Source organism: Triturus cristatus, chromosome 5_1 (assembly GCF_964204655.1).
Source record: "Triturus cristatus chromosome 5_1, aTriCri1.1, whole genome shotgun sequence".
Taxonomy (NCBI): domain Eukaryota; kingdom Metazoa; phylum Chordata; class Amphibia; order Caudata; family Salamandridae; genus Triturus; species Triturus cristatus.
Window position 1 is genome coordinate 657,066,315 of NC_140587.1, and position 14,612 is coordinate 657,080,926.

Below are 14,612 nucleotides of genomic sequence, written 5' to 3' on the forward strand. Positions count from 1 at the left end.
TATGCCGCCACATATCTGAACTGGTTTGTGGTGTAGAAGATATTCAGGGGGATTCAATTGTGCACTTTATACACAATGAGCATGTTAACAGCCGAAATAGATTGCGGTCCACCTGGAACCTAGAAATTTGTAATAAAAGAGACCTAGTTGGAGGTGGTTTAGACAAAACTTTTTTTTGTGGCAATCATGGGTCACAATCGATTTTATAATTGCCTCTGCCATTCCCATGTTAATATTGCTCATACACTTACACAATTTTCTAACTTTAGTGACCATGCGCTACTGCTATTCGAGGTCACTGATGTAGGTGCTTGCAGAAGGCAGTTAGAAAGGGCCCCAAAACCATTCTTAGCTAGACAAAATGGGTATCAGTTAACATGGGACAGAATAGACAAAGAAATTATACAGCAAATTGTAGCTAACAAACTAGACGTGATTATTAAATGTCTAGATCCGAATTTAGAACCCGACACTTTGATTTCTAATTTTTTAGATTTACTTAAGAAAGTTAAACTATCTCTAACCAGGCCTAATGCAAACAAGAAATGTTGAGTAATTGGTTGGTTTGATGAGAATTGCTCCCAGGCCCTGCAAGATCTTCATAAGGCCCTTAAGGTATCCCCAAGAGACCAGCCCCTCATTAAGGACCTACGTCTGAAATATAAGAAAGCCAGGAAGAACAGGGAAGTATAGATGAAACATAAGGCGTGGGAAGATCTAGACATAGCGGCCTCATCTAACAATTGCAGGGATTTTTGGAATGCTGTGAATGCTCCTTATTTTAAAAATAGTTCAGATAAAAACCTGGATAACCATGTAGTACGAGGAAGCTTGGGTGCTCCACTTTGAAGATATTTTGGAAGTAATAGTCCGATGATTGATGATTTTTTTGACCCCATGATACTCTCAGGAGAGCCTCTGATCTTTAGCGTAGATGAGGTGAGAACTGCGCTGCTTAAGTGTAGCCGAGCCAAAGCATCCGGTCCGGACGGGGTTCCCATTGACTTCTTTCTGGAACATCAAGAATTGTGGGTGTGAGAAGTTGGCCTGATATATGCTGTCCACTAGTTATAGTGGGCACCTTGTATCAGTCCAAACAACCCCTTATTGGTTATAGGTTAAAGACAACCTTTATTGAAAGCTATCCTAGTGGTAGCTATGGAGAGCAGCCTTTAGGCTACGTCTTGAAGGAATGTAAAGCAGTTTGTTTTGCCAGTCTATAATCTCTTGAGTCACTAAATGAAAGATATCCACACCAGGTATATATATAAAATATATGTATTTATTACTAAACACACCCTCCTAGTTTCTTTATGAGACTAGTGGTCAAAACACATAAGTTACACTTCAATAATCACAGTAAAATAGCACAAATACACGTCAGGCCCTAGGGAACCACCCAAGGTAGTGACACAGGGGACCCACGGGGGCCGTGTGCAGTGTGTGAACACAGCCGCGAGCTCCCATTAGCTTCTATGGGGAAAGTCGCGGTTAGATTTTTAAAGATTAGGGACACTTATAAATAAGTCAGGACCAAACCTTTTTGGACATAGGAAGTTCTAGGGCTAGCACCCACGGAAATACTGGAGTACTCGTGTTACCTCACCCAGGTGCATAGGTGTCTTTTGGTGTCGGGTCTCGTCGTCGATTTCAATGGGAGCTGGCGAAGAAGTGCTGCTGCCGTGAAGATGCAAAGTGTCTGAAGAGATCCAAGCCTGGATCGGAGATGAGAAGAACCTGAAAGCAGAGGGGACAGAGTCTGGGTCACTAGCCAGTGACCAGGAAGGTGATGGAAAGATGCCCACCGATGTTGGGTGATTTCAGGTGAAAGAGGTGAAGCTTGACTCTTCAGTCATGAGGACCAGGAGGCGTCAAGGACAACCAGGAGCTGTATTCAAGCTGTCCCATGAAGGATGTCCAGTGCTGCAGTGTCGGTTCCCGGATTGGACACAACAAGCATTGGCAACAGCAACCCACGCAGAAACAAGAAAGATGCTTCGGTGCGGACCAGCAAGGTCTGTGGGTCTCACCACTTGGTAGGGAGTCAGGTCACATCTGGAGCAACTAGGGAAGTCCAAGTAAATTCAAAGTCACCCCCTCAGGGACCCACCAGTCAACAGACCAGGGATCGCAAAGGGACCTCGGGACAAAACACAAAATGGCGGCCCACCGGTCACTCGGAATGACCAGGCTGACAATCTTTGGTGAATTCAGTGCTCGAGGTGGGGGCTATAAGTCAGCCCAAGCATGACTTCAAGAAATGTCGAAAAGTCAATGCACTTGCAGAAATGTACAGTGACCAGGAGTTCCCGTTCCATGCTACTCACAAGGGCTGTGGGTCTCAGCTTTGCTTGGGACTCGGGTCAGCCTCTGAGATGTCTGGAAATCCTCTTCCTGGGCTGCAAATACTTTGGAGTCTGGAAGGAGCTTCGATAATGCAGACAGGCAAATTGCTTCGTTGGTGCCTGCCAAGCAGGGGAGTCACTCCTTGACCCCAAGGGAGATTTCTTCAGTCCTCTGGTCTTGAGCAGAGTGTTGAAGGTCCAGGATTGGGCTTCAGAGTTTTGTCCAGGGTAATCTAAAATTCTGGTTACAGAGGTTCCTTACTTATACCTAAGGAAGGGGTTGGACTAGCTCTGGGGACCCACCTATGGGAGGGTTTGGAAAGAGGGGTGGCTACACCCATTTCCTTTGCTCAGTTTCGTGCCAGAGCAGGGGCTGGAAGCCCATGAGCCGGTCTGAGCTGGACTATGCGCAGGGACACCAAATGTGCCCCCAGTGCAGGATTTCAAAGCACTCAGAGAGTGCTCCCACCCAGCCCCAATACACATAATTCTGTCTGGGAGGTGGTTACACTTCCCTGTGACAGGAAACCTATTGTGCAGGCCTCCCCTGCCAGAGTTTCGGTCAGCAGTAGGAGACCAAACTTGTGTCTGTGGCTGCAGCATCCATTTTGTGATGCCAGGGCTCTATTAAGTTTCTACCGGGTATACCAGTGCTGCCATGTCTCTCCCTCTAGAAGGGTGAGATCATACTCCCACACCAGTTACTGATGTGGGGGTATGATTCCAAGGTGTTTAACACCAAACACAACATGTTTCCGTGCAGCCAGTCCAAAGTTAGCATTTACCGTTTGGTTATAATGCACTTAAGAGTATATGGTCAGGGTGCACTACAAACAGCATCAGAGAAGGGTCTACGAATGCCGCAGAGGGGCTCTGCTCATGCAGGGGCACCCTCGCACATAAGAACCAAGCACTCTGCCTTCAGGATTGATAAGGCCTGCCATAGGAGTGACTTATAGGTTTATATGTGTGTATAGGTAAACTATATCACAGTAAGGGGTGCTGGCACCACCTTACCCGGGCTGCAATAGCAGACCTGTGGTGTCATTTTCGGTGGCTTTCCAGGGGTGGCATGATACATGCATCAGCCCCTGGTAGGCCTCTGGGGTACCTATGCCCTGGGTACATAGTATACCATATAATAGGGACTTATAAGGGCACCTCAGATCCAATCTGAACTGTACCTAAAGTACATGGAATCATTTTAGAGAGGAAGCAGCTAGGCTGGGGTCCTGAAAAGCAGGGTCCCAGCCAGACTAAAGTCGAAAAACAGTAAAACACCAGCAAAAAGTGGGGGTAAACATGTGAAGCAGATCCTACTCTCCTACAGTGGGCCCCATTGTTAAACATCGTATTTAATGAAATTGCTAAGGAAGAACCCCTTCAGTCATGGATAACAAGTTTCATAGTTTCAATACATAAGAAAGGTGATAAAGCCAATCCCCGGAACTATCGCCCGATTTCTTTCCTGGATTGTACTGGAAAATTGTTAGGTTGAGTTCTATTGAACAGTTTGGAACAATGGGCAAGTGAAAAAGTTATTTTGATGCCAACTCAGTATGGTTTTCAGAAAGGACGAGGTACAATTAATCAATGTCTAAATCTTACTATGACCATTGCAAAGTACACAAAAGCCAAGGGAGGGTGCATCTACATTGCTTTTATGGATTTATCAGCAGCCTTTGACTGCGTAAGCCATGTAAAGCTATGGCATATAATGTTGGAAATGGGCATTGACCCCAATTGATGAATATAATTCGGGAACTGTACTCACAGGCGACTGCAATCGTTCAGTATGGCAGTAACGGAGAATGCACAAGATCGTTCATGATCACGCAAGGCGTAGGGCAAGGCTGTGTACTTGCCCCATTCCTGTTCTCGCTATACACAAATGGGGTGGAAGCTGCATTAACAGGATCTATGGCAGATATCCCAATTTTCCCACCAGCCTCACTTCCGATCCTGGCATATGCGGACGATGCAGTCCTAATAGCCAGGATGGGAGTTGCGCTACAACGCATAATAAAGGCCTATGTAGGGTTCATGTCATCATTAGACTTAAAAGTCAACGAGTCTAAATCTTTTGTTATGGTGTCAGGCCCCTTACCCCCGAATAGACTACCATCCTTTTACATAGGGACAAGAAAATTAGAAATAGTGGAGACCTTTTCCTATTTGGGAGTTTTATTTGACAATAAACAATCTTGGGCGCATATGGTAAAGTGTAGGGCCACAACAATGGAGAGAACATTGGGTGCAATAACCAGTTTTTGGGAAAAAAACTAGGATCTAAACCTATTGGGACGATAAGAAAGATTTATAATGCTAAAGCAATCTCAGTAACAACACAGGGGGTGGATTATGGGGAATGGTTCCAATAGACCCCATTCAAAAGATAGAGGACGGTTTTCTAAAAAGGTTTGCCTCTCTTCCCACCTCGTTTTCTAATCATGTTTGTAATTTAGAATTGGCTATGCCTTACATAACGCACATAATAGGACTTGCTCCAATTATGTTGTGGCATTCAATTTGGAGAAGAAACACTGTGGATGTCAACCAGACCATTTTACAAAACTGTTTATCATGAGATAATGCTCATAAAATTGCCTGGTTAGAATATGTTAAGACAACTTTATACACCTTAGGCGTCCCGGAATGGCATAGAACCCCAAGTTCTTGCTCCAAATTCCTAGGAAATAAATTTAAGACCCCATTCTTGGCCAAGGCAGATTATGCAAGGAATGAGAGACATCGAGCAAAAACAGTAGCGAAATCCTACCATCAGATCCCTTGTATAAATGAAGGTGATTACTCCTATTTGGAGAAAGTAACTAACCCACGTCATAGGTTTATTCTTTTAAGATTTCGCACCAACCTGATTCCCTTGATGTTGGCCTTTCCAGTACGTATGCACTGTCATAGTGATCTGGACCAATGTCCCTGTGATAATCTGCCAATGCAATCTGACCTCCATCTTTTCTTTTTGGTAAATATTGCAGGGACCAGAGACTCAGATATATTGTACCTCTCCTAAGGCGGTACAACTTTAGCCAATGCCGAATTGCTCTTCTTTTTATGAAGAAGCTTTGTGATCCCTATGTATGTTTTTGTATAGCATCCTTTTTGTGCGCCTGCCTGTGCAAAAGATGTCATTTATAAAGGAAAAATTAGGTTGGTTTTAATTAATGGCCTCCCACGAAGTTACTGCTAATAGGAAGGTTAATCCTGTCTCTTAGGGCTGAGTTTTTAATAATAATAACATAGACAAAACATTTGTTATTTTTAAATTGTTTAATTTTAAACAGATCATCTTTTATATAATTTGTTTTTATGTAATTACTAATTTTTTGGAAGGAGGCTGGGTAAGATCTGTTGTATGATTAAATAATGTATCTAGAGTTACTTGTAGTCTACCTTGGCATAGTCACAAAGGTCTCTTTTTATCACTAGTTTGTATTGACTATATAAAAGGATGTTCAAATTGTCTTTTTTTAAATTGTATACTTTTATGAACTATGTCACTTAATTAGATCGAATAAAGTTTTATTGATTGATTGATTGACAGCAGGCATTTAGACTGCTGCAGTCAAGCTATACATGGTAGACCTGAAACTATGTTTTACATGCCCACTCTGTGGATGGCCCAAGGTGCTGCAGTCAATGGGTGGCATTTAACTTTCAGACCCTAGGGTGCATTTTCTTCACCATATACTAAGGGCTTGTAGGCAAGTTAAATATGTCAATCACAGATAAGCAAATGTAATCATGTTTAAGGGAGGAGCACAGGTACTTTACTCCCATTTAGCAGGGGTAAAGCGCAGAGAGTTCTAATGGTAGGAAAAATATATTATAGAAAAGGGCAAAAATCTGGGGACACCATGCAGCAAAAAACAGATTTTCTGCAGTATTGTATGCTTTCCAATACTGAAGGATGATTTTTTTTTATAAATGTGCATACTACACCATTTGCCACCCCATGTGCAATACTTCCTTGGGGTGGAGGTGCCCAAAAACTTTGCCTTCGCCCTATTAGACCAGTACTACAGGCATAATGTGTTTAAGAAAATAAGCTATGCTACTGATTGGCCCAGAAACTAGGTCCCAAATTCCAGGCACATGTCAATTTTACTAGCATGATGTGTATTAAAATCCAGCATTTGCCATCGGTCTTTGTATTAGTTGGCATTAATTTAGCATAGAGGTGGCCATTGGTATGGCTTCTCAGCACTTTGAGCAGCGCTTTTCTTCCTAAAATTCTTTTTGGAGACCCTGCACATCAAGTGAAGATTATCTGCAACACTGAGATCTTTGTTATTGGAAAGCATGCTTGAAATAAACTACCCTGCACATATCACCTAGAAGAAGTGCTCCCTGTATTACAATTGGACCAGAACAGTGAAGGGCCCAGCCAGTAATTTTCAGTCAGGCTTTGAAGGCAGCAGTTTTGGCTCGTGGTTGCTGCTGTGCATCCTCTCCATAGTCCTGAGTTTGCTGCTATGAGGGCCTGGTTGGTGTGAAGGTCAGCTGGAGAGAGTGGGCTGAGCAGCAAGGATGCTGCTCCTGGTGGGCCGTTACCATTAACCTGTAACCAGGGCCGGCTTTAGTGCTGGTGGCGCCCTGTGCAACAATGTTTGCTGGCGCCCCCCCAATGACCACCTCCATCACGGATTTTCTCACTAGCACCCTTTAACAGTGATCAAGTCTCCATAACCACACGCTCTCAGATGCATTGAATTAGTTATATAGCGCCACTCATACCAGTGTAGGGTGTCCGAACACTTTGCATCACACTCACATTACACAGAGACAATCAATCATATGTGTGTTAATCAGTGTATAGGAAATGTTACATAAGCCAAAGGACTAAAAGTGTAGGAGTCACATGCCATCCATACTGGTAGGATGTATAGTTTGAGTGCTTGGTGTGGAGAAGCACAAACTCAGAGTCGAAAAAGAAACAGCATAGTTGGGAGTTTTCATTAATAATAAGAATCGATTTCTGGCCAAATTAAACCTTTTTGCAACATTAATCGATGTTCTAATAATGTATACTTTGCAGTGTGTATGCAGTTCTAGGATGAAAGTTAATAGCTCACTATCCTATATTAGGACTTTAAGTTATAAATTGCAAGTAATAAAAGGATGCCTCTTTTGAAAGCAGTAACCTGCTGATCTGTTTACATCATACAAACTCTGTAATCTACTTGGTACACGTTCTTTGCAGCAGGCATATTAACCCTCTGCACTAACTTCACCTACATCAAAACCTCAACTATACAAAATGCTGATCTCTCTCCAGGAAGATAATTAATCACACGAGTTATCTTGACATTTATGTGAGGCCTGGTAATTGCGTGGGGGGGAAGAAACGCTGCAGCAGGTGCTTCAAAAGCATAATGAACTTTCAAACACGGCGCCCCCAGGAAGCCAGCACCCAGTGCGGTGGCATCGGTCGCACCGCCCTAACGCCGGCCCTGCCTGTAACGAAGGGACATCTCAAGCTGCATCCTACAATGTAAGAGACTTTACTACTTGCCTACAAGAGTGCATCTTCATGTACACCAGTGGCTCTGTCCCCACTGTTCACAATGTCAGTTGCCCACCCCATTCCCCGACGTTTGCGTCAAACAGCACCCTATGCACTGAGCTATGGTGAACTTTCTTCATAACGCACAAGTGTGTAGTTATCTTTAAAAGTAACAGGGGGGATGTAAAGATAAATAAGGTGCATGTCATATTTTAAAAGCGGATGCAGCAAGGGGGTGCCTGCCTCTGCATCCTGCCTGCCAGTCAAGCCCCCCTCCTGAACGCGCGCGAGCCTGGGCAATGGGGTCTCCGCGTGCGCCGCCACAGAGTCAGATAAGGGCCTGTCATCTCCAAGGCATTGCCTGCATCCTCCCACACACTGCTGTCCGGCTACACCCCCAGCCCCTATTGGTGCAGCTCCACCTGCCAGTTGCGGGCAGAGCACCACCCAGCGACGTCAGACCGCACACCCTCGCCACCGGCAGGCCTACCCCCGCCCCCTCGCAGCTGCGGGGGGCCATGTCCCCTTTCTCTGATTTGCCTGCGTTTTTGCTGCAGCTCCGTGGGAGAAGGGGGAAACCCCCCGGGTTTACTGCTGAAGCTTCTTCGAAGAGGAGCGGGCGCCCCGGCGGCTCGGAGGGAGTAGTGCAGGTACTCGCCATTGTCTCAAAGTCGGTCCCGGGGGAGCTGTCCATGGCTGCGGGAAGTGTGTGTAATCCGCAGCCGCGGCTCGGGCTGCCTCCTCCTCGTCTCGCGGAGAGTGGGGGTGTGACTCGGACAGATCGGTGTGCTTAGCAATGTGGAGGAGTCGTGAGGGCTGGGGTGGGGAGGGAAGAGGGGGAGGTAGGCCCTCTCCTGCCTGCCAGGGCAGGATTGTGTGGGATGCACTGATTTGAGCGGTGGCTAGGAAGAAACGGGGTTTGGAGAGGCCACCCGCTGCACACGGAAACACAGTTGATAAAAAGGCTTACACCTGGAAATGGAGACACTCGGGGGTTGGAGGCAGAATTTAAGTTGGGAGCACAATATCGGTTTTCAATGAATTTGCCTTCAGGGCACCAGAACACAGCTTGAATGGACTGCAGACATGTTAGGAAAATGCTATGACCATATATTCTCTCAAAAGTTTCCTGGTGGAGATAAAGCGGTAATGTAACTCTTGCAGGTCCATTAAAGTAGTGCAGTGCTGTAACGTAAATACCATAGAGACCTAGCTATAACATACAGCTCACACGTTGCATTGCTCCTATGCCAGCACAGTGGGTTAATTCTACTGCAGCTGCAGAAATCTGTGTGTACAAGGCAGATGTGACACTGTGTGTCTAGTTCCATACAGATAGCTCGCTAGTCTAATGCACCTTTTGCAGGTAAATATGTGCAGTTGGCGGGCGAAATGTTCAGGTGCCAATAAGATATTTCAATGGAATAATGCACATGCTGCAGACATCTTTCTATGTTCATAACATAGCATGTGTATTTGTAAAGCACACGTTCACCCAGAAAGGTATCCTGGCATTGAATCGCAGATGTTTATTGTTACCCAACTCAATGGTACTCATTTTATCAACCTCATAAGGATGAAAGGCTGAGTGGAACCATTGGGATTTTGGGCTTATGACCATGAAGTGGAACACAGGCACCTACAATGGGTGCATTAGTCCACTAAGCCACCAGACCCAGCATAAATGGACAGTTTATATTAAGTCTGGGTGGTGAACTCCGCTCTGCTTGCAGAGTTTTCCGCACTCCGTGTTACGCAGAGCTTGCGACGTTCCGCTTGCGCTCGTCAACGTCAAGTTGGCGAGCGAGGAAAATCCACCTCCCTGTGAGATTTTTCCTCATTCACGATCGTCAACGTCAAGTTGGCGAGCGTGGCAAATCAACCTCCCAGCGAGATTTCTTAACGCAGATGGTCGGATTTATCATTGAGAGTGGTCGCGTATGCTCGCATTGGGAAACCGTCCGTTTGCATTGAGAAAGCTGCCGCTCGAGTAAAAGATCTACTCGAGCGGCAGAAAGGAAGCAGTGCCCGCTTGTGCATGGTGCCATTCGTGATGATTGCACAGTGCGGGCAAACACCCGGCGCTGAAAATCATGGCAAACGGCATTTATCTAACGCACTCCGCCGCTTGTGGAGCTCCACGTAGCGCAACTCCGCCCAGGCTTAGTTTATATACACCCTTCCTAGGCAGATGAAATGAGATCCAAATAATTGGTTAATAATAATATGTGTTAATGGGGCACTGTCTGGCGAATGACTGAACATGGGTTGCAGCTGTGAACAGAGAGGCTCTGAGAAGGAAACAATTGCAGAAGTTACACTTGTAGTCAGTCGGAGAGGGGCAAGAGGACGTGTCTTTGATGGGCACAGTAATTTGATTGACTGGAGAGGATTGTGGCAAAGGGCTGCCTGTGAAACTGTGGGGTTTCAGTGATTTTCTGTAGTCGGACCGGGATGGGTGTCAGCTAATGGAGGGGATAAGATTGTTCCAGCGGAAGCTGGTTTGAGTAGAGAGAAATCTGTCGCCTGGCCCTTCCTGCCATCACTCAGGTGTAACCAGGGAACCAGAGAGGCAATTGCTTTACTGTAGTCTGGCGACAGAGGGAGGTTTTAAATCTACATCCGAGATGAGGCCGGCAGCAGAGGTCTGGACAGAGACTGGAGTCTAATGAGTGTGTGCTCTTGAGCTGTACATCAAGGGCTGATTTCGAAAAATGTCACCTCGGTATCAATCAGAGGTGTTCGTGTGAGACCAGCACAGAGGAAGTGTCACTGCTTGTAGCAGAAGAGCTGCAGGTGAGGAGGTGCGCAGGGCTTTAAGTGGGATGATAAAACTGGTGGGTCTCTCAAAGGGACATGGCCGATGTAATTAAGGGTGTGGCTGAAAAACAGGTAAGCTAAAAATCTGTGCTTAGCACAGTTTGCCGCCCTACTGGTATATTGCTGCCTCTGTCATTGCATCCAGAAATGTAATACAAGTAACATTACTTCTGCACAAGCCAGGACTATTGGCTTTGTCAGTGGTTGTTGGTTGCATAAAATAAATAAGCAACAACTATGGCTTTGTTGTATATAATATTGAAAATGCTTTAGTTCTGTAGTAATGATACTCTGAAATAACTACAACAAGTCTCTTTGAAGTTAAATCACAGGCAGTGAAGGGTGGCACTGATGCAGAGTAAAGATTTATTTTTACACTGAGTGCGAGGGCAAAAATGGAGAACCCGATAGGGACCCATCTAAGCACCTGTTTAACCTGCAGGACCCAGTCCACTTAAAGCTCTGGAGGTGTGTACTAGAAGGAAGGGTGGCAGCGTCAGTGGGTGGATCATGGGACGTCACGTGGCCTAGAAGAAGGCCTTTCACTTAAGGGAAGTCCACGTGCGCCCATCCATTCTGCTGGGCAATAGGCTGTTTGAGGGAAGCCACCCTGTGGAGTAGCTGGGTGATAGTGCTTGCTTCATCGCAGCCTAATATAACAGCCCAACGCCACAGAAGATGTGACACAGGTTCTCTATAAATGCTGAGATGGGCAGGGAAAGGAGGTAACCATGTGAGACACTCCAAGTGGCTGGTACAGTGCTGAGGAACAAGCACAGCCAGCCCTGCGTGGAGCCGGAAGCTCCAGTATTAGCCTGCTGTCTTTCACTGGACCTGGGAGATAGTGTGAATGCGCAAGAGAGGCCAGGGAGGAAGGCAATGCGAGGGGGTTTGGGACAATGAAGTCAGTGGTGGGCTTCAGTACTACATTGTGGTTGATAGTTTTACATAGGTCAAGGAAGCGATACAACTGGTGGACAAAGTTTTGTAGGACCTTGAACGTCAATGTAGACTGAAGTTGACTCCTTTTTTTGCTCAGTGCTGCTGTGTTCAGGTTTTTTTGGGTAGGGGCGGAAACATCTGTTTCAATTATTTCAGTTCAATACCTAAGGTAATGGAGCTGTTGATGCTTGAGTAATGGGGGAGGTGACAATGTTGTCTCACTCACTATCAACAGTGGCTGCGATTGTATTCTTGGAAGTCTGGCAGCGTCTGAGCTGTCAGAAGGGGGATATGGAGTAAGCCATTGCCCCGGGGTGGGGGTGGAGAGAGCTCTACTCACATGGACTGGGAGGTTTTGTATTACAGGACTAAAGCCTGCTGGGTGCCAGCGGATTTTTGAATTTTGAGGACATAGTTAGCAAAGACTTGTCACATAGGCCCAGGGAGGGAATTCTCTTTTGAAGGCATAAAATACATTATGCAGACCCCTAAGTTTTACAATGTTTGTTGCATTCACTCAGCTGTTTTGTTTGGGGAAACATAATACAAATTAATTGTTGAGTCTGGCTGAAAATTTAGCAATTGCATATGGGATTTGAACGATTATTTGTGCAGATCACAGTCAATGCTCAGGTTTTTGAGCTTGCACCTCAGAATATCGTCAACAAAAATAATTTGGCATAATTATATATAATATAAGACATAAATTTAGTGTTCTAAATATTTTTACAATACAGCTGCACTGGCTGTAGTGTTTCTATTACTAGCTCTAATGGGGCGATAGTTTTATAAAGAATATTCAAGACACTTTTCACAAAGATAACTTACACTTTTTGAGTAGGGTTGCTACTTTTCGGAATTCAGAAGCTGCCAGCATAAGTTACTAACAAAAATACAGTAGTGAGTGCAGCACTACGCATGGCCAACCACTGGTACTGCAACACTCTTCCATGAAAAAGAATACCTCATAGGAAATAATGTTAAATTAAATTAATACAAATATTTTAGAATATACATAAATATAAATTAATAGTAAAATATATAAAATAGTGCATATGTGTTATTTAATTATAAAATATCTTTAAAACTTAATTTAAATTTGAAACCAATGCATTTTTATAAAAAAAGATACTTTTAATTAATTTTCTACATCACTTTCAATAATTATGATTGCAAATTAAAATAAATACTTTTTTCTTTATGTGTGAATCTATTTTTTAATTTAAACTTCAGAAAAATAATTGCAATTTAATTTAATATATTCACATTAATTAAAGTTTTAATGAAGAATTGATGTAATAATGCTGTGGCATTTTTTGTCTTTTGTTCTACATTCAGAGTACATATATAGAAGGACTTTATTATTATTTGACATAAAAATGTTTTTAATATTTATTTTTGAGTTAACTGCGTCTTGAACATTTTCCTTATACTTTACCATAATGGTAGTCCACAGTGTGGTAAAATGCAGGCCATGAGTAGTGCTCGACTTACTACGGTTTTCTTCCTTTTTTAGTAGTAACTTCCTCTCAGAGTTTGTGAATACTGAAAAGTTGTATACCTACTAAAAACTGGAATGTTTTTCATACGTGTGGCATACCTTTGAGGATCAGGCCCCATATTTTTGTCAGACAATGTTTAGGCCCCTATATTCTGGTAGCATACACTTCCCAGGAGTAAGCAACGTATGTGGCAGATCCTTGGGTTTTTTGCCTGTCGAACATGTTACAGTTTCCTTTCAGATGAGAGAGATGTATGTTCAAGGGCTATTTCTTTTATAACAACAAGTTTGAGGGCTTTGCCTTGGGAACTTTCATATGGGTGTAGAAGTGACTGGTATGAGGCTGCTCCACTAGCCAAAGTCTCAGTTTATGTATTAAGGCCAGCCATCATTTCCTCTCTTCTTCATTTCGTGGCATATGTGATAAAAATGATCGTGTTACACCTAATTGGTTCTCTGATGTACTTTTTCTTAATGGGAGTCATAGGTGCCTTAACTCTCGCAATATTTCTTTGCTTTGCACAGGGGCCTGAGCTAGGCCTGTTGATGATGGTTTTAGATGGTGCATCAAATAATCTTTTTTTTCCCTGGCAGTCCATTTCCTTCAAAGTTCTCAGACAGTGCTTGTACAATTAGTGGTACAGATGTTAACTGATTTTTACGTGTCAGGTTCCTTGTGGTGGATGGAAAAGACTGGATAACCTGCGTTGTCAGGATCCTCAAACTACAGAGGACTTTAGGTCAGCTGACAAGAGTGTTTCGAACTTCTAGAATACACATTCTCTTAAGGTATGCTGTGAGGAAGGGATGCTTATTTTCTCACCGAGTGAAGAATTATTGTCCAGATAGCTTTGATCATTTTTTCACAAGGTCTGTATATTTCCATGCCCTGGATTTCAGATGTGGGAACACAGGAATGCCTATCAATTGACTGTTCTTTTTTCACAAAACTCCTTTGCCATTCTTTTACTCCTGTTCTCAACTATTCATAGATTTGATGTTTCACGTGTGTCCTAGGTTGTAACTAGGACTGTTCATGTATCATCCTGCTCTACCCCAGGTTATCTGTCCTCTGTGTCTGGATTTAGCACTGTCCTCAACCATACCCTTATGTTCTTCCTACATATTATAAGTTGCTTGAAGCCTGACATCACCCCTCTCCCCTTCTCGATGCTCCACTCTCTTGAATTTTCCTCCACTTGCAGGCATGGTGATCCTATCTCTTTGCTAAGATTGAGAGTAGGTCTCTTCTGATTCCATTTGTCTTTGTGCTTATTTCTCCTATGCCTGGGACTTATTTGTTGGCACCTGAACTCGCCATCTATTAATATGTGAGACAGCTCTGAATTTCAGGCGGGTACCCGGGGCCCATTGCATTTCAATCAAACAGTGGGTTTTTGATCTTCCCCCGAGTTAATATTTTTGGGGTTAGAGACTTTGGGTTTGAAGTACTAAGTGCTGTGTCCTTGCCTTTGTG

The 14,612-nt window shown here is 44.1% G+C and overlaps 1 protein-coding gene across 1 annotated transcript in view; it reads left to right on the forward strand.

Moving 5' to 3' along the window:
- The first annotated feature begins 8,355 nt into the window (after nucleotides 1-8,355).
- The window catches only part of LOC146831343 (regulator of G protein signaling 20-like), a 434,196-nt gene continuing 427,939 nt past the window's right edge, over nucleotides 8,356-14,612 (forward strand). Inside the window, exon 1 of the mRNA XM_085605619.1 lies at nucleotides 8,356-8,522. Coding sequence (XP_085461745.1) covers nucleotides 8,391-8,522 — 132 coding nt within the window. The 5' untranslated portion in view covers nucleotides 8,356-8,390. The remainder of the gene's footprint in view (nucleotides 8,523-14,612) is intronic.